Source organism: Schistocerca gregaria, chromosome 1 (assembly GCF_023897955.1).
Source record: "Schistocerca gregaria isolate iqSchGreg1 chromosome 1, iqSchGreg1.2, whole genome shotgun sequence".
Lineage (NCBI taxonomy): Eukaryota > Metazoa > Arthropoda > Insecta > Orthoptera > Acrididae > Schistocerca > Schistocerca gregaria.
The window spans coordinates 501,860,785-501,881,624 of NC_064920.1; the positions used below are offsets into that span (position 1 = coordinate 501,860,785).

Sequence of the window (20,840 nt, forward strand, 5' to 3'; positions counted from 1 at the left end):
TGATCTGCTTACCGTATTCATGTCTTGATCTCCATGTTTCTCTCCAGTACTAAATTGGTGATTCCTTGATGCTTCACAATGTGTCCTATTGACCAACCCCTTCTGCTAGTCAGGTTGTGCCACAAATTTCTCTTCTCCCCAGTTCTATTCAGTACCTCCTTATTAGTTATGTGTTCTATCTACCTAATCTTCAGCATTCTTCTGTTGCACCAAATCTCAAAAGCTTCTATTCTCTTCTTGTCTAAACTGCTTATCACCCATGTTTCACTTCCATACTTGGCTACACTCTATACCAATACTTTCAGAAAGGACTTCCTGACACTTAAATCTATACTTGATGTTAACAAATTTCTCTTCTTCAGAAATGCCTTTCTTGCCATTGCCAGTCTACATTTTATATCCTTCCTACTTTGACCATCATCTGTTATTTTACTTCCCAAATAGCAAAACTCATCTACTATTTTGAGTGTCTCATTTCCTAATCTAATTCCCTCAGCATCATCCGATTTAATTTGACTACATTCAATTATTCCCATCTTCCTTATATTGATGTTCATCTTGTATCCTCCTTTCAAGACACTGCTCATTCCGTTCAGCTGCTCTTCCAGGTCCTTTGCTGTCTCTGACAGTTATGTCATGGGCAAACTTCAGAGTTTTTATTTCTTCTCGATGGATTTTAATTCCTGCTTCAAGTTTTTCTTTTGTTTCCTTTACTGCTTGCTCAATATACAGCTTGAATAACATCAGGGATAGGCCACAACACTGTCTGTCTCCTTTCTCAACCACTGCTTTCCTTTCATGCAACTCAACTCTTATAACTGCCATCTGGTTTCTGAACAAATTGTAAATAGCCTTTTGCTCCCCGTATTTTATCTCTGCCACCATTAAAATTTGAAAGAGCGTATTCCAGTCAACATTATCAAACATTTTCTCTAAGTCTATAAATGCTATAAACATAGGTTTATCTTCCTTAACCTATCATCTATGAGAAGTCATAGCATCTATATTGCCTCACATGTTCCTACATTTCTCCGGGATCCAAACTGATCTTCTCCGAGTTCGGATTCTGCCAGTTTTTCCATTCTTCTGTAAAAGATTTGTGTTAGTATTTTGCAACCATGAGTTATTAAATTGATAGTTTGGTAATTTTCACCCCTGTCAGCACCTGCTTGCTTTGTAACTGGGATTACTATGTTCTTCTTGAAGTCTGTGGGTATTTCACTTGTCTAATACATCTTGCTCACCAGATGGAAGAGTTTTGTCATTACTGGCTCTACCAAGCCATTCAGTAGCTCTACCAGAATGTTGTCAACTTAAGTCTTTCAGTGCTTTGTCAAATTCGTTACACAGTATCATATCTCCCTCCTTATCTTCATCTACATCCTCTTCCATTTCTGTAATATTGCCCTGAAATACATCTTCTTTGTATAGACCCTCTATATCCTCTGTCTGCCTTTCTACTTTCCCTTCTCTGCTTAGGACTGGTTTTCTGTCTGAGCTCTTGATATTTTTCCAAAGGTCTCTTTAATTTTCCTGTGTGCAGTATCTGTCTTACCACAAGTGATGTGTGCTTCTACAACCTTATATTTGTCCTTTAGTCATCCCTTCTTAGCCATTTTGCACTTCCTGTTGATCTCATTTTTTAGACATTTGTATTCCCTTGTATAATGTATTGCATTTTTATATTTTCTCCTTTTGTCGATTAAATTCAGTATCTCTTGGGTTATCCAAGGATTTCCATTAGCCCTCGTCTCTTTACCTACTTGATCCTCCGCTACTTTCACTAATTCATCTCTCAAAGCTACCCATTCTTCTTATACTGTTTTCTTTCCCCTGTTCTTCTCAGTTGTTCCCTAATGCTCCCTCTGAAACTCTCTACAACCTCAGCTTCTTTTAGTTTATCCAGGTCCCATCTCCTTAAATTCTCAACTTTTTGCAATTTTTCCAGTTTTTATCTGCAGTTCATAACCAGTAAATTGTGTGCAGAGTCCACATCTGCCTTGCAAATATCTTACAATTTAAAACCTGGTTCTTAAATCTCTGTTTTACTGTTATGTGATCAATCTAAAATCTTCCTGTGTCTCCAAGACTCTTACAAGTATACAACCTTATTTCATGATTCTTAAACCAAGTGTTAGCTATTAAATTATGCTCTGTGCAAAATTCTACCAGACATCTTCCTCCTTCATTCCGTTCCCCTCTCTTCCTTTTCCTGCTATTGAATTCCAGTCCCCCATGACTGTTAAATTTTCATCTCTCTTAACTATCTGACTGATTTCTTTTATCTCATGAAACATTTTCTCAATCTCCTCCTCATATGCAGAGCTACTTGGCATATAAACTCTTACTACTGTGATGGGTGCAGCCTTCAGTCTATCTTGGCTACAATAATGCATTCACATGCTGTTCATAGTAGCTTCCCCATGTTCCTAGTTTGTTGTTCAGTATTAAAGCTACTCGTGCATTACCCGTATTTGACCTTGTGTTTATAACCTTGTATTCACTTGACCAGAAGTCCTTTTCCACTTTTCACTGAACTTCACTAACTTTAACCTATCCATTTCCCTTTGTAAATTTTCTAACCTACCTGCCTGATTGAGGGATCTGACATTCCACTCTCCGATCCATAGAACACCAGTTTTGTTTCTCCTGATAACGACATCCTCCTGAGTAGTTCCCACCCAGAGATCTGAATGAGGGAATATTTTATCCAAGAAGATGACATCAACATTTAACTATACAGTAGAGCTGCATGTCCTGGAGAAAAATTACAGCTGTAGTTTCCCCTTACTTCCAGCCATTCGCAGTACCAGCACAGCAAGGTCATTTTGGTTAATGTTACAAGGTCAGATCAGTCAATCATCCAGACTATTGTCCTTGCAACTACTAAATAGGCTGCTGCCCTCTTCAGGAACCACACTTGTCTGGCCTCTCAACAGATACCTCTCTATTGTGGTTGCACCTATGGTACTGATATCTGTATCGCTGAGGCACGCAAGCTTCCCCTACAAATGTGTCACAGGGAGGCAACATGATATATAGAAGGCAATATGAATTATTATAGAGAGACAATTATTTTTTGTATAAGAAATTTTTTGAAAATTTCGTATTGCTGCTTTAAGGTGAATTTACATAAAGAGCCAATTATGATTAAATTGACTGATTCATTATCATTACTTTAATATTTCTGCTCCAGCAACAAAGAGTTAGTTGTAGATAAGACGCCTCCAACTTATCTTGTTTATTTGATACCATTTGGTAATTTGAATTGTGAAATCTGTGAGGATGTCCTCCTTTCAGTAGTTAGAAGGACTTCCTCTTGGTCCTTCCCTGGAACACTTCTGTCAAAATAAACCTGAGGTGACCCATGAGGCCATCCTCTTTGTATGCCCATACCATTTCAATATCTTCAGTTTGAGGATCTCCTGCACGTTTCTTTCCAACCCCAGCTGTTTTTCGACATGTCATTCCTTATTTTTCTAATCTGGTTTAATGCAAACAAGAATGAAGGAACTTCAGTTGTGTTGCCTGGAGACAGTTCTTATTAGTTGCTTCTAGTCCATATGCTAGTGTAGGCATAAGTAAGACATATCTTTTGATCTGGCTGATCTTAGAAGGTTATGATGATGACCCTTCCAAATTATCTGTTGTACTGTGTAGTAGAACTTGGAAGCTTTTGCTATTCTTTCCCCAATCTCTTTCTCTGAGGAATCAATACAACCCAGCTACAGTACTGGAAGTTATTAGCCATATCTGTCTCCAGTTCTTAAATGAAACGTCTAGAGTTTCTCTTCAACACTGAACCAACTGTCTAGGTTTTGCTGATTTTAAGACCCATTTTTGTGAATTCTGTATGACAAATATATCTAGTTTGGTTTATTCCTCCACTTCTGTCTCACCCCATACCATTACATCACTGGCAAAAACTAATACATTAGTTATTGGTCTCATTATTTTGACTGTGTCTGGGACTTAATCCATTACCAATATTACAAAAAAAAGAGGAGTAATGAAAATCAACTTCCTTATTGACTCCACTCCTTGTTTCCATCCAGCCTGGCTTACTATTCAGCTCTTCATTTCATCATGTGCCATCACCACCCTACTCATGCTATATTGTTATCATGAAATTTCTTATACCTGAGTCATTTTCATATATGTATGTGTGGTATATGCCCTAGTTCTTTTTAAATAAAAAAGTTACACTTTTTTATTTTACTGCCAGTACTTCTCATACAGCCTTCTTGTGACAAAAATGAGGTCAGTATCTGATCAATGAAATCTAAAACCATGTCCCTCCCCATCCTCAATTGCTGACTCAACAGGTTTCCTTATTTTGACTAGAAGGATGGTCTGATTGAGATTTAGTGGCTAACAGAGCTACATCTTTGTAGATGGTGCACTTCTTACTGTCACACTTTTCGACCTGTAAGCCCAGCTACTCGTCCAAGTCGTCGGTGATGGGTAGTGGCATGAACTACGTGACTGTCTGTGTGGGATTTCTTGTGCCCCGAAAAGGTAGGGCCCTATGGGAACCTGAAAAAGCGACGGTTAAAGGGGCTATGGTCAAGCTATGTTAGGCGAAGCTGGTCGTTGGTGAAAAAAGCATGCTGTCAAGACAAAAAGGAGCCTCAGATGTAAATGAATCGATCATTTGACGAAATAGTGGCTGACTGATGTACTGTTTTCATAAAAATAGCACCAGCCTCAGTTAAAATACGGAGACAATCCATGTTTGATTCCTGATAGCGAGGAAAAGAGGAATAAGTTCAATAATTGCGAGAATATTGTCATTTGTTAAAATGTTTATACAATGTGGGCTAATGTACCATGCGCCATTACAATGCGCTGTGAGGTAAACGTACCGAGCCGGCAGTTGACGATGCGCGGGTTGGAGGTGATCCAGGAGCGCATCTGCTGCAGCGCATGCTGCCGCGTAGCGGGGTCCTCGCGAAGCTCGACGCGCGCCAGCTCCTGTGTCTCCTTTGATAAGCGGCAGACGTACTCGTCCGCGGGACGCACCCACTCGCGAGCCATTCTGCGGAACAGCAAATCAACAATCACTACGCGTCACTCCAGGCGCTGGCATTTTCTATGACTGTACCAACGGTTTCCGTTTTATCTATTATAAAAAGAAATTATTAATATATTAATAATATTAAAACCGTAGGCATACGTGACGGGAAGCTGTATTGGAGGGAGGGGACGACAGTAAAAAACTATAACCCCTCTAGAACCATCACGTGTGCGCTACGATGCTTTCGCTTTCTTTATATATAGTGGCAACGTTTTAATATACACTCCTGGAAATTGAAATAAGAACACCATTTCCACCTGGCGCCTCAGTTGGACCAGCGTTCGTGCTGGACGTGCAGACCACGTGAGACGACGCTTCATCCAGTCCCAAACATGCTCAATGGGGGACAGATCCGGATATCTTGCTGGCCAGGGTAGTTGACTTACACCTTCTAGAGCACGTTGGGTGGCACGGGATACATGCGGACGTGCATTGTCCTGTTGGAACAGCAAGTTCCCTTGCCGGTCTAGGAATGGTAGAACGATGGGTTCTATGACGGTTTGGATGTACCGTGCACTATTCAGTGTCCCCTCGACGATCACCAGAGGTGTACGGCCAGTGTAGGAGATCGCTCCCAACACCATGATGCCGGGTGTTGGCCCTGTGTGCCTCGGTCGTATGCAGTCCTGATTGTGGCGCTCACCTGCACGGCGCCAAACACGCATACGACCATCATTGGCACCAAGGCAGAAGCGACTCTCATCGCTGAAGACGACACGTCTCCATTTGTCCCTCCATTCACGCCTGTCGCGACACCACTGGAGGCGGGCTGCACGATGTTGGGGCGTGAGCGGAAGACGGCCTAACGGTGTGCGGGACCGTAGCCCAGCTTCATGGAGACGGTTGCGAATGGTCCTCGCCGATACCCCAGGAGCAACAGTGTCCCTAATTTGCTGGGAAGTGGCGGTGCGGTCCCCTACGGCACTGCGTAGGATCCTACGGTCTTGGCGTGCATCCGTGCGTCGCTGCGGTCCGGTCCCAGGTCGACGGGCACGTGCACCTTCCGCCGACCACTGGCGACAACATCGATGTACTGTGAAGACCTCACGCCCCACGTGTTGAGCAATTCGGTGGTACATCCACCCGGGCTCCCGCATGCCCACTATACGCCCTCGCTCAAAGTCCGTCAACTGCAAATACGGTTCACGTCCACGCTGTCGCGGCATGCTACCAGTGTTGAAGACTGCGATGGAGCTCCGTATGCCACGGCAAACTGGCTGACACTGACGGCGGCGGTGCACAAATGCTGCGCAGCTAGCGCCATTCGACGGCCAACACCGCGGTTCCTGGTGTGTCCGCAGTGCCGTGCGTGTGATCATTGCTTGTACAGCCCTCTCGCAGTGTCCGGAGCAAGTATGGTGGGTCTGACACACCGGTGTCAATGTGTTCTTTTTTCCATCTCCAGGAGTGTAGTAGTGATAAAAAAGTTCGAATCTTGATGAATCGATCTTTTTATCAAGTCTCTTGAAAAACTACAAAAATCGACACAATCGTACATTTTTTGGTACAGTTAATAAACGTAAGCGATTATCATGACAGACCGCCCCGCAAACACACTATAACTCGAAGTCAACGGCTATGTAATACTAGGTAATTCAAATTGTTTCGTCGCCCAGCTGTTCGCAATACTCCTTTGTTTTCTCGTCAATGCATAGCTCAGTACTGTAAATAAATCAATTGTAAAAATAACTTCAAAGAGGTGCAACAGTTTGAGTTTTACAGGAAGAAATATTTAATCTGAAACTCTTAGCTCAGGACAGAACCAAGTAGAGGGCACTACATATGGCTCAAGTTGGGGAGAATAGTTGACAATACATTGGATAGATACGTACCTAGTTGAACAGTTCATGGCGGGAGGGACCCTCTATGGTATACACTCAGTGTAAAGAAACAGTCTACTACGTAATAGGTGTAAAACAAGCTTGTGACTATAGACAGAGAGGCTATGAGTGAAACGCGTTTGGCTGTAAACAGATCATTGCGGGAAGCTTTGAAAGACAACCATAGCAGAATATCGTCAAATCATCTTTCACAAAACCTGAAGAAATTCTGGTCATGTGTAAAGGCCGTTAGTGACAGAAAAGATAGTGTCCACTTACGGTCGAGATTGGAACTGAAACTGAGAATAGCAAACAAAAAACAGTAATTATTAACTCTGTTTTCAAACGTTTCTTTACAAAGGAAACCCCAGAAGTATTGCCCAAATTTAATCCTCGTATCTCTGAGAAGAAGGGTGACATTGCGGCTTTGAGAAACAGCTGAAATAGTTAAAACTGAAGAAAGGCTCAGGGGATGATGGAACCGTTATCAGATTTTATACCGTGCCCAAATGTAGCTGGGTTAGCCAGTCTGTTAATCATAATCTATTGTAGAGCCCCCGAACAATAAAACATGCCCCACGGTTGGGAAAAAGCCACAGATAACATGCGTCTACGAGAAGGATGGCAGAAGTGAGCCACAAAACTACTGTTCAATATCTTTAGCATCCATTTGTTGTGTAATACTGGAAAATATTCTGCGTTCAAACATAATGATGTATCTCGAACAGAATAACTGCCTCCATGCCAACCATCACGGATTTCGAAAACATCGATCATGTGAAAACCAACTCGCACTTCAGGTAGAAACAATATCTGACTCAGTACTACGTACGTCTAAGCTTATTATCAGAAGTACGATTGTATGGGATATCAAGCGAAACTTGTGACTGCACACGATCTGTTAAATTTCGGGACATTCGTAATTTCGCGCCAGTGGTATGTTTGAGCGAAATGCAGTTTGCATCCGTGCATTCCAGCTTTTAATGTGTAGCTGCCGGAAGTTCTGTATGTCTGTTAGTTACTGTTCCGAGCTCTACTGAGAAAAACGTTGTGTCCCACATTTTGCGAATTTCGAGATGGCAGAGTTAGTTAGAGGTGCAACGCACCTGCATTAAATTTTGCGTGGTACTGAGGAAGCCTTTGCAATGACACGTCAAGTGATGGTGATGAGTGCTTAAGCGTACTCGATGTTGCGAATGGTTCACACGGTTTAAAAATGGCCAGATGGAAGCTAAAGATGACACTCGTTCAGAACGCCTTTCGACGTCTACCGACGACGCTTATGTCAGGAACGTCGACGAAACTGTGCATGTCAATTGAAGACTGACTGTCCGAGAGATTGCAGAAGAATGTAACATTTCAGTTGGAAATCCTGACAGAGCGTCTTAGAATGCATCGTGTTGGTCCCAAGTTCGCCCCACGGCTGAAGAGTCAAGACGAGGAAGACCTTCGCCTTGCAATCTGTGAAGAGCGTTTGGATCGCGCAATTGAGAACGAGATTTTCCTGAGAGAATCGTAACTGATGATGAAACGTAGATCTACGGTTATGACGTCGAGACCAACGTTCATTATTCACAATGGGTCGGAAAAGTTTCTCCAAGACCAAAAAGGCTCCTCAGGTCAGGTTATTTAGGGGGAGGAGACCAGACAGCGAGGTCATCGGTCTCATTTGATTAGGAAAGGATGGGGAAGGAAGTCGGCCGTACCCTTTCAAAGGATCCATCCCGGCATTTACCAGGAGCGATTTAGGGAAATCACGGAAAACCTAAATCAGGATGGCCGGACGCGGGATTGAACCGTCGTCCTCTCAAATGTGAGTCCAGTGTGCTAACGATTGCGCCATCGGTCGTCAGGTCAGGTCAAATGTCAAAGCTGTGCTGAGAGTTTTCTTTGGCTGTTAATCGATGATTAATGTTTTCTGTGATTTCCCTAAATCGCTCCAGGTGAATGCCGGGATGGATCCTTTGAAAGGGCACGGCCGCACATTCATCCCTGTTGGTGAGTGACTACTGCACAAAAAACGATATCACTGTGCTGTCTCATCCTCCGTACTCTCCAGATCTGCCCCCTGCGAACGTTTTTTAGTTCCAAAGTTGAGAAACCCGTTGAAAGATGTGCGACAGACGAGATAAAAGAAAATTTGCAGGCGGCGCTTCACGCTATCCACCAAGAGGCTTACGAAGCCTGGTACCGGAAGTGGAAACGACGTTAGGAGCGGTACATTAATTGTGGAGGGGAGTTTTTTGAAGGAGGCCGTGCGCAGAAAAATTTTGTGGACAATTTTTTGAGTAGACGTCGTATTGGGGATTTTTTGATAGGCAGGACGTAGCAAGTTATCTCAGCTGGAGAGTCACTGACAGATGTATTATAGAAGTAACTTCGGGCATGTTCGGTCCCCTGCTATTCATGTTATTTATTAATGAACTTGCAGACAATATTAATAGCAACCTCAGGCTTTTTTGATAACTCTATCTTCGGCGAAGAAACTGCACAAATATTTAGGCAGATCTTGATAATATTTCAAAATGGTGCAAAGATTGAAATTTGCTTTAAATGCTCAGAAAAGTGAAACTGTGCCCTTCACAAAACGAAAAAAACTTGGTGTCCTGTGACTATAGAATCAGTGAGTTACACTCGGAATCAGTCAACTCATACGAATATCTGGGTGTAACTTTTTTTAGGGACATGAAATGAAACGGTCACATAGGCTGAGTGGGTAAAACAAGTGGCAGACTTCGATCTATTGGTAGAATACTGGGGAAGTGCAATTAGTCAACAAGGGAGATCACTTTTTCGACCCCCTCTAGAATAATGTTGGAAGGTGTGGGACTCGTAGCAAATAGGACTAACAGCTGATATAAAACTTGTATAGAGAAGGGCAGCACGAAAGGTCACAGGGTTCAAACTTCCTGGAAGATTAAAACTGTGCCGGACCGAGACTCGAACTCGGGACCTTTGCCTTTCGTGGGCAAGTGCTCTACCAACTGAGCTACCCAAGCACGACTCATGCCCCGTCCTCACACCTTTAATTCCGCCAGTACCTCGCCTCCTATCTTCCAAACTTCACAGAAGCTCTGCCGCGAACCTTGCAGAACTAGCACTCCTGGAAGAAAGGATATTGCGGAGACATGGCTTAGCCACAGCCTGGGGGATGTTTCCAGAATGAGATTTTCACTCTGCAGCGGAGTGTGCGCTGATATAGAACTTCCTGCCGGATTAAAACTGTGTGCCCGACCGAGACTCGAACTCGGGACCTTTGCCTCGGTCCGGCAAACAGTTTTAATCTGCCAGGAAGTTTTATATCAGCGTACACTCCTCCGCAGAGTGAAAATTTCATTCTGGTCACAGGTTTGTTTGGCCCATGGGAGAATGTCACAAAAATAACGCTCCCATAGGGATCATGAGGACAAGATTAGATTAATTATAAGACACTGAGAGACATTTAAACAGTCATTATTACCATGTTCCATACGTGAATGAACAGAAAAACCCTCCAATAACCTATACAATGGGATGTACGCTCTGCCATGCAGTTCGCAGTGGTTTGCAAAGTGATGGTGTAGACATAGAAGAGGCAGTTTGGTGCTGTGGCATGTGGAAAGGAAAAAAAGCCAGTAAGCAGTTCACGAACCAATGTGCAACCAGGAATGTAAAAATGCACTGCATCCGCCGACATGTGTAATTCTCGCCTTCTGAATCCCCTAGAGTAATATGCCTTTTATAAAAGCGATGTCTGAAATTTTAGACGCTGACAACAGCTATTAGGAAGTTAACATTGAGTTTGATGGGTATCTCGATGATAGGTTGGTCTAATACAGATGCTAAAGTGCCGAAATGCACGCTGCCAGGAGTCCGCACATTTGTCTCTAATGTCTTCGTTCTCTTAACGGACAGGACTGCCCCGTGGGGTAGCCGTGCGGTCTTGGGCGCCTAGCCACAGTTCGCGTGGCTCCCCAGTCGGAGGTTCGAGCCCTTCCTCGAGGATGGGTGTGTGTGTTGTCCTTAACGTGAGTTAGTTTAAGTAGTGTGTAAGCCTAGGGACCGATGACCTCAGCAGTTTGGTCCCATAGGAACTTACCACCACTACGGGCAGGACTTTTGTTTCGGCAGAGCACGTAGACGGAAGTGAAACTCTTTCTGACGACCAGACGTGTACTATTCAGTGGTATTGTGAAAAGTTTCCGGATCAAAACACTGTGACTTTATGTAGTGCTGGGTAACACTAAAATAACGTGCATTCAGTGTCACAATTCGAGGATGGCTAGAAGCCCACTAGCGTGGGGAGTGCTTCTTATCGCTGTTTGAGAAAATATGTCGTTGACCATGTGTTTCCTTTTCTATTCTCACGTCATATATTTTATTTTCTGACAGCTTCTGTTGAGATAGCTCGTAAGGCAGGGACAGTCAACCTTTGTTTATCTACCGCCCAAGTTTGCACCTCTGTAGAAGTAAGATAACCCTCTGGTTCCAGAGTAATGGTAATTCATAAAATAGGAAAGTAACTTTACTTTTATAAAATTTTTACAGCAGAATCACAGCAAGTAGAAGCACATAATACTAATAACTACGTACCAAATAATTTATTTCAAAATTTTATGAAAGCTTGTTAATATTGTTTTCAAAGTCCCTACCGCCCACCAAGAAAACCACTAGTGGGCGATAGGGATCAGATTAACTACTGCTGTCGTAAGGGTGAGCCATCGGCCTTGCCGCAGTGGTAACACCGTCAGATCACCGAAGTTAAGCGCTGTTGGGCTTGGCTAGCATTTGGATGGGTGACCATCCGGTCTGCCGATCACTGTTGTCAAGTGGGGTGCTCTCAGACCTTGTGAGGCAAACTGAGGAGCTACTGGACTGAGAAGTAGCGGCTCCGATCACGAAAATTGAAATGATCGTATGGCATTGTTGGCGTGGAGGCCCCATACGGGGAAGTTCGTCCACCGCATTGCAAGTCCTTTTTAGCTGACGCCACTTCGGTGACTTGCGAGTCAATGACGATGAAATGATGACGAATGACACACAACACTCAGTCCTCACGAGGCGGAGAAAATACCTGACCCGCCGGGAATCGTACCCGGGACCCCATGCGCAGGAAGCGAGAACGCTACCTCAACTCCACGGGCTGCGGAAGGGAGAGCGGTGTGCTGATCACATGCACGTCGATATCCGCTTCCAGTGGTGCCACTAGGCTGAGGTCACCCTGTACCGTTGCGCCTCCCGATGCCTGTTCGGGGGGGTCTAGTCCTAAGGATAAGAGTGGGATCCTGCCCACTCGTCTATAATACGGTGGCTAGGAAGCCGTTTTTTTTCGCATAACTAGACAACATACAAGCAAATCATATTAATGGAGTTTATTACAGTAATTGAATTGACAATACTTAACTTTCGTTTCTACATGATCGGACGCAAGCAATGGGCGACATGTAAAAAATCAGTGTCCTTTGATAGATACAATTTCCATGCAGGCTGATCAAACAAGTTCATAAGTCACTGCTATCGTTAATACCACTGCGGCTCTTCTAGTCCGGGTCTACTAGAGTGTCCGAGGCTAGGCAGCGCGTCGCTTTTATTCTCTTCATGTAGATGCTCTCCTGTCGTGATGACGGACTAGTCAGCGTGGAATTGGTTGACGTCATCCCACAGCCCTCTCCGCTGTATCGTGCTTGATCTTCGTGCCGGCGCTTGTCCTTATGTTGGAACAGTAAGAAAATTTAATCGGTATGTTATACGTAAACTGAAGGTGGAGGGGCAGAAAGAAAGGAAAGGAAAGAAGGGATTGTTGGTGTCAGCTGTAGCGGGAGTTCAGGCGGAATCAGCGGCGACGAGTGAAAATGTGTGCCGAAACCGGGATCTCCTGCATAATAGGCAGCTGCATTCACCACTGGGCCAATTATCGAACTGTTTGGACTATCTCGTTACACTCCTACCTAGCACCACCTATCCATAGTCTCCTTCCATGTCCTCCATGATCGTTACTTCCAGATTCCTGCAAGGGGTGAGACCTATTCGTGTATCCGCACTGAAACAGGTGGGTTCGTTGCCCATCTAGGCGGGTCAATTATACGACACATTGCCTCAATGGACAGCGAATCCACCTTCTTCAGCGCGAATGCACGATTATGTCACACTTCCTGCAGGAATCTGGAAGTAGCGATCATGGAGGACATGGAAAGGCACTGCGGACAGACGGTGATAGGTGGGAGTGTACCGAGATAGTCCACACAGTTCGATAAATGCTGCGTCCGGTTGGCCCAGTGGTGAACGCAACTAGTTGTCGCTGATTCCGCGTGAAGTCCCGATGCAGCTAGCATCAATAATCCCATCCCATCTCTTCCAATCCCTTCCCTTCCATTTCCTTTCTTCCCAGTCCACCTAAAATTTACATATAACGTATCACAGCTGCGGATTCCATGCATCCATATAATTGATCGATATGGTCCTGTCCGTCGTCTGTATAGCTGCTTGACATCTTACGAAGCAGGCGACGTTGCGCCACGTTCAAGAAGAATGGTAACATCAGCCGCCGTTTATGGAACATGGCCGTTTAATGTGCCAGTAATGTAGCTCACTAATGGGCTAAAAAACTTTAAAAAGTTTATGATTTCCGGGCGCGAAAATGAAAACAAGCAAAAACGTTCCAATAAACCTGGGTTTACGAGCTGCCACCACTTTAGTATGAGACATTGTTCTAGTTAAATTTGTTTTTAGATGGGATCTGCCTTGAGCGATACACAACTCTTTTTTCTTCTTTCACATACGCTTTTTTCACTGCTGTTGCAACTTCATCGGTAGGTTTTTCTTTCTAATAAGCAACTGAAAAAAAACGCTTGTTACCGGCTATAGACATACTTTGTAACGACACGCTCTGTCTTTCGTGGTTTTTTGTTTAGCGTTGCAGTTGTTTTCCTTCCACTGTTTATCATCTGCAACCATATAGAACCTTATACAGAAAAGTTATTTACAATGAAAATTTACGTATACGAATGTCAGGCTATAGACTAATACACTTCTGACCATTAAAATTGCTGCACCACAAGATGACGTGCTACAGACGCGAAATTTAACAGACAGGAAGAAAATGCTGTGATATGCAAATGATTAGCTTTTCAGAGCATTCACACAAGGTTAATAAATTTAACTAGAACAATGTTTCATATTAAAGTGATTGGCAGCTCGTAAACACACTTTCACAATTACGTCATAAACATCTCTTTTGCGGACCCAGGTTTATTGGAATGATTTTGCTTCTTCTTACCCTATATTTTCACACGTGTCTCTTTTCGCAGTTAATTATGATGCTGATATGAGGAATGTTTCCAACCGATTTCTCATACACAAACAGCAGTTGACCGGCGTTGCCTGGTGAAACGTTGTTGTGATGCCTCGTGTAAGGAGGAGAAATTCGTATCATCACGTTCCCGACTTTGATAAAGGTCGGATTGTAGCCTATCGCAATTGCGATTTATCGTATCGCGACATTGCTGCTCGCATTGGTCGAGATCAAATGACTGTTAGCAGAATATGGAATCGGTGGGTTCAGGAGGGTAATACGGAACGCCGTGCTGGATCGCAACGGCCTCGTATCACTAGCAGTCGGGATGACGGGCATCTTATCCGCATGGCTGTAGCGGATCGCGGATCCACGTCTCGATCCCTGAGTCAACAGGTGGGGAAGCTTGCAAGACAACAACCATCTGCAACGAACAGTTCGACGACGTTTGCAGCAGCATGGACTATCAGCTCGGATACCATGGCTGAGGTTACCCTTGACGCTGCTTCACAGACAGGAGCGCCTGCGATGGTGTACTCAATAACGAATCTGGGTGCACGAACGGCAAAACGTAATTTTTTTCAGACGAATCCAGGTTCTGTTTACAGCATCATGATGGTCGCATCCGTGTTTGGCGACATCGCGGTGAACGCACATTGGAAGCGTGTATTCGTCATCGCCATACTGGCGTATCACCCGGCGTGATGGTGTGGGGTGCCATTTGTTACACGTCTCGGTCACCTCTTGTTCGCATTGACGGCACTTTGAACAGTGGACGCTACATTTCAGACGTGTTACGACGTGTGGCTCTACCCTGCACCTCCATGCTTAACCATTGGAATCAAGCAATCAGGATTGTAGGCGTCTTTTGGCATTCTCCAGACGTAAACCGGTACCGATGTTGGAAATAATGAAAACGGTGGCTCGTCGGACCGTATGACGTGTTTCCACCGATTAGACGTCCAGGATTTATGCTCCTGAGACCATGTTTTACGCTTCTTCGTGTTGTTTGTCGTGACTAATGGTTTTGGCGCATCAGCTCGTCCATGAATATTCGCTTTATGGAGTTCTTGGCGGACAGCGTCGATAGACACAGGGTCTCGAAGATGGATATTGAACTCTGCAGTCGCTTTAGCCGCCATAGTTTTGTGTTGTTTAGACACAATTCGTGTTAGCGTACAACGATCTCTGTCAGTCGATTTTGACTTGCGCCCACTATTACATTTACACGACAATGTCTTTCCATGTTTTGTGTAGACTGTCATTACTATTGAAGCCGACCACTGTGGCCGAGCGGCTCTAGTCGCTTCAGTCTGGAACCGCGCGAACGATACGGTGGCAGGTTCGAATTCTGCCTCGGACATGGATGTGTGTGATGCCCTTAGGTTAGTTACTTTTAAGTAGTTCTAAGTTCTAGGGGACTGATGACCTCAGATGTTAAGTCCCATAGTGCTCAGAGCCATTTGAAACAACTATGACTATTGAAACAGTTGCTCTTGAAACATTCAATATATAGGCTGTCTTGGTTACCGAAGTTCCAGCTAATCGGGCCCTCACAATCTACCTTCTATGGAACTCTGTTAGATCTTTCATGTCACGTCGACCTTGGCCTCTGATTGTAAATACGAAGTGTGCACAACTCGTACACAACCTGCACTGATGCCTAGTCCGTACTAGAGATGCAATGTCCAGCACCTTACCTGCATTGTTGACCGTCAAACACAACCGTCCCATGACTACCTCTGTCCACGTTATTTTGCATGTAACTGAGACTAAATTAAGTTTATCATGTAGACAAGAAGAATTCCATCTTTCGCAACTAAATGTTTGTTTTGTTTCTAACTAAACATATTTCGCCTATTAATACTAGATACCATCAGTGATTTCATTATCCAGTTATTTTCAAGTATGGATTATTCTGCAAGCACTAGATGTACATTGAACAGAAGCGTGAATTTCAATGTGTAGCACGACTGCTCATTCATTTGCAGATAAACGAACAAATATTTATCTAACTATATTTTTTCGAGGTGTTAATAAAAGCTTTATGGCTATGCCTTGTAATATTTAGTTTTGCAGGGGCCGTTTAGACACATACGAATACCTTCTACATTCTCATTTATAATAGCTTTTGACACTGACTGGTAATAGGAAGAAAAAAAAAAATCGCTGATTGAAGGCACAGTGCTAATGGAAGGTTTTGGAACAAAGAACCATCTGGTATTTTAAGTTGCAAGGAGAATAGCGACAAAGATAGACAAACGCTCTGACGGATAGCCTGAGCAGCAAACAGCGACTGTCAGCTAATGATGCTGAAGAGTACGGTAAAGAGTCATCTGTCAGTGATTGCAGGAGGAAGCAGGAGGGTTTGTACAGAATTTCTATTTGGTATGATGGACTGCAACTTGCTCTAAATGTGGGAAAACCTAAGTTAATGTATTTGTACGAGTCGGTGTGTTATGACATGGAACCGGCACGCAGTGTCGGTTGTAAGGAAGGCGAATAGTCGACTGCGGTTTACCTAGAGAATTCTAGGAAAAGGCAGTTCATTTATAAAGGAGACCGCGCTCAATACAGTTGTGTGGCCTGTTGTTGAGTATTGCTAGAGAGTCTGGCATCCCAGCAAGGTAGTATTTAAGGGACACATTAAAGCAATTCAGAGGCGTGCTACCAGTTTGTTGTCAGTGTGTTCGATCATCACACGATCAACATGCCCCGTGAACTCAAATAGGAATCCCTGGATAGAAGAAGACGTCCTTTTCGTGCAGCACTACTGAGAAAGATTAAAGAACCGACATTTGCGACAGAATTCAGAACGATCCTACTATCACCAATATATATCTAACGTAAGGGCAGAGAAAACAAGATAAGACAGCGCTCATACGGAAGCGTATGGATAGTCGTTTTTCTCTCAATCCATTTGCGAATGGGACTGGAAAGGAGATGACTAGCAGTGTTAGAAGGAACCATCCGTCATGCACCGTATGGTGGCTTGAGGAGTGATCAACAGCGACATACATTGTACTGTAGTTTTGAGATCCATAACAAAAGTCTCAGGACGTGTTTGTTATCATTAAGTATCTGTTAGAAAAAAATGCCCCGTTTTGTTTTTGATTAAAAAAAATACGAAAAAGTAAAATTATGTTTTAAAATCATATAATTTTTACTTTTTAGGGTTATGCACTATTTATATTTTGCTTTTATAAAATATAATTAAAATAATTACAAATGTTTATTTTGAAAAACGTTACACTAAGCGAGTTTGAAAAATAGGTGCCAAAATCGGACCCCTCGTAAAAGTAATCAAAATAACACTGAACAAAATTATAAAATGGCATTAAATCAGAGAAAACGTATTCTAGTCTCACAATGAAATATAACAGTTATAGCTTTTAGTTAAAAAAAAATACAGAATGCAGTAGAAGATATAGAAAATGTGCATCAGAATTAAATCGTTTACCAACAAAAATTGTAAATGTTTACTTCGTTTTCAGTCCCAGTACAATCCACATGGGGAGCGAGCACATAACACACATGATCGAAGTTTTCTTTTAGAATCTCCGAAAATTTCCCGTAACAGAACATATACAAAGCGCCATCATCTTTGGATGATAAAAATCCCTGGAAAATCTCCAATTCAAGTGTTCCAGAGGACACGTCCTTTTTATCTTCAGTGCTTGATTCTTTGATAGCTTTGTCAAAGCGTTTACGATTTTTCACGAGCTGCTTCCCTTTTCTTGAACATGCTACTTCTGACCCTCGTTCCCAGCCACGACTGCTTTTGCGCGCTTATTGCCCAGCTTCCTTAGCTTTTATCGCTTCCACCAATTGGGCCCTGTAAGGCGCAAGGCCGGTTTAAGGCCCAAGCGACACAGGGTATACAAATTTTTCTCTAGGGAGCCTCTGGTGCCCCTTTTAGCTTTGTGTACACAGTGTGTACTAATTTTGTACTATGAAAACAACCCATTTCCACGCTCACCAGATTTAGATTTACTAATATATGAGGAAAGTGAAAAGGGGGGGGGGTGATTATATGTCGCTTGTGTGGAGAAATGTTCTTGAACCGGCCCTGATAAGTCGCAGATGTAGTGAATGCACAATTGCAGGGCTTTCGTCCCGTATTTGAGGTCCTCTTTTTGATTTTTGGAATGGAAGTAATGTCAAATGGATTTATCTTAAGAGATGCGGAAACCTGAAGATCCTGAAGTGTAGCTGGTGACAAAGGAGCACCCAGACAAGCCAAACATGTTGATGACTGATTCGGATCAAATTCTGCAACAACTTGTGATTCGACCACACTTCATTTTTCTCTGTTGTCTGGAAAGCTACGACATCCTGCTGTTTGGTTCTTAACACAGCTTCATAGAAAGAGGAAAGCCGTATTTTGTGTTTACGTCTTCAATATATTGGTTATCTGAGAATAGCAAGTTCAGGGGGTATATGCCTGTTTCTTTAAACCCATTGATTGCTATTTGAGCTGTTTGGCGTCTAATATAGGCTTTGCCAAAAAGGTCGTTTACATTGAAAGCGCTAATAGCGTGTTTATAATGCCTTAACCGCTGACTAATTTCCTCGTCGTGTTAAACTTTGAGACAATACATGAAAGTTTTATCCAAACGTCGTAGTTTGTGTGAGGAGTGAGGTGGCAGCGGCACAATGATAATGTGATTTGGTTTTGCTACGTTAATCAAATAAATATTCTGTGTATGGCTAAAGTGTCCCTCCAAAAACAACAACAGAGGTTTTTCCTTCATAGGATTGAAAACTCGATGACATGTTTAAACTACTGAGTGAAGCAGTTGGTTTTGATCCATCCTGAAAGATAAGCTGCAAATATTGTTCTTGTGCAGCTCCTTTTTTTAAGTGTTCACTCATATTTTCCTTGGAAAAATTACTAAAGGGGGCACGAATGAGCCACTAACATCCATAGAGGCAACATTCATTGTAAGGGCCCACGTCCATCTGCTGTCAAGGAAACTAGCTTTCTTCACCCTTAAAGTCAATCACTTTTCCTACTTTAGATCGTACCACAGTGTTGCCACTCTCTTCAGTATTGCAAGTTCTGCCAGGGGTGAATTTACCTTTCGTGAGCGTCATCCAGAAGGTTATAAAATTTCTCTTTGCTTTCTTTACTGAGCGCAAGAATTCTGCTACAGGATGTTGCTCTAGGCATCCTTTCTGACTGCTTTTGTGGCGCTTGAGTCAAAGACTAACCCAGTTTTTCACAGCAATTTTGTCTTTGAAAAGTGTGTCACTGTCGTTTCTCTCTGTCAATGGACGGCCATTCTTCGCAAGTCATTATGAGTAAGCCGGAAGAAACAAGTTTCCATTGTAATGAAATAGTAAATCAGCTCTTCTTCAAGATCGTAATCCAAAATTGTAGAGCTGCCTCTTTTTGTTTTTGCTGTTCCCTCAGGTACTATACTTTATGCTGGACAACTTCATAAGTGTTATTTTTGGAACATTACTCTATTTACTAGCCTTCTTGCACCCCATCTTCTTTCTCCAAACTGAATCAGGAGCTGCAGTTTATTTAAATGGACTACGCTTTATTTGATCATCCTTCTCTGTTATTCTCTTGGAACATGCGAGAGTATTTCAAGCTAATAAGAGCGTGCACCGATACCGCCATATTTTAAACATGAAAATCAAGGAGACTGGTTTAAGCAGCGGAAGCGAGTCCACTGTACGCAGCTGTAGCGTACATTTTGGTAACTCAATAAATTTTTGACCAAACATTTAAATGAAACGGTTTAATCATAAACATTAACCTTAGGCCTTACTATTAGGAACAATGTAGGGTGAAAGGCATACCTGCTAATATCTATAACAAATAACGAAAAGTGTTTTTTTCGATTGTCCAAGCATATAATGGAGAACTGACAAGCAACAAGTAAAGTGGGCGACTTGTTCTCTCCGCTACAGAGTTGTAGAAGCGTGAATTACTACTTGCACTTGGCCACAGTAGAGTTCAGAGGAATGCAAAGCCAAGAGGTCAGTGGTCCTTTTTAGAGAGGTGCGGAGGGGGAGGGGGGCTTGTCCAGCGTAAGGCACTTTCCTCTAGTCTACGTGTTCAAGCTCTCTTCCAGCTGATATGCTTGTCTGTATGGCGAGACAGGCCATTATTTGGTTTGCGAAGATCATCATTTTTTTTTCTCCGGTGGAGAGGGGGATGGGAGCTGGCATCTGGCCTTCCCTGTCGTCGTTAGGTATCCCCTAATACTAACAGGCATGTGAGCGGAGGGGTCTGTTTAATGAGAACATCCACTGTACCTTAGACAGCTGTCCAGCGTGCTAGCTTTCCCTGAAGGTCAGATCGTTGGACCGGACCAGTTGCCCTGACGTATTGTCGTGTCCTGACATAGGTGGGAGTGGGGAAAAAGGGATTACTGGTCAGTCTGCGCTCCCGAGCGGTACAGAGCAGAAGACTGAAGGACAATTCACAGTGAAGGCATTTGATTGTTTCTTCTATCTGAGGCAACACTGGTACACGCATTTACTAGAAATGCTGATGGTGACACTAGGTAGGGAACTCGCTGTGGAGACTATTGGACAAACAGGGTTTTGAAATAGTTGTTTATTCCAGAGAGGACTATCTAATACACTGGAGGCTAGTTCTAGGGTTAGAAAAAGCATGAATAACACTGTTACAACAGAAGCCAGTGCAGAAGTT

At 43.3% G+C, this 20,840-nt stretch overlaps 1 protein-coding gene across 1 annotated transcript in view; it reads right to left on the bottom strand.

Annotated features, from left to right (window-relative positions):
- LOC126354103 (alpha-tocopherol transfer protein-like) overlaps nt 1-20,840 on the bottom strand; it is a 101,970-nt gene that overhangs the window by 15,100 nt on the left and 66,030 nt on the right. Inside the window, exon 2 of the mRNA XM_050003499.1 lies at nt 4,866-5,038. Coding sequence (XP_049859456.1) covers nt 4,866-5,037 — 172 coding nt within the window. The 5' untranslated portion in view covers nt 5,038. The remainder of the gene's footprint in view (nt 1-4,865; nt 5,039-20,840) is intronic.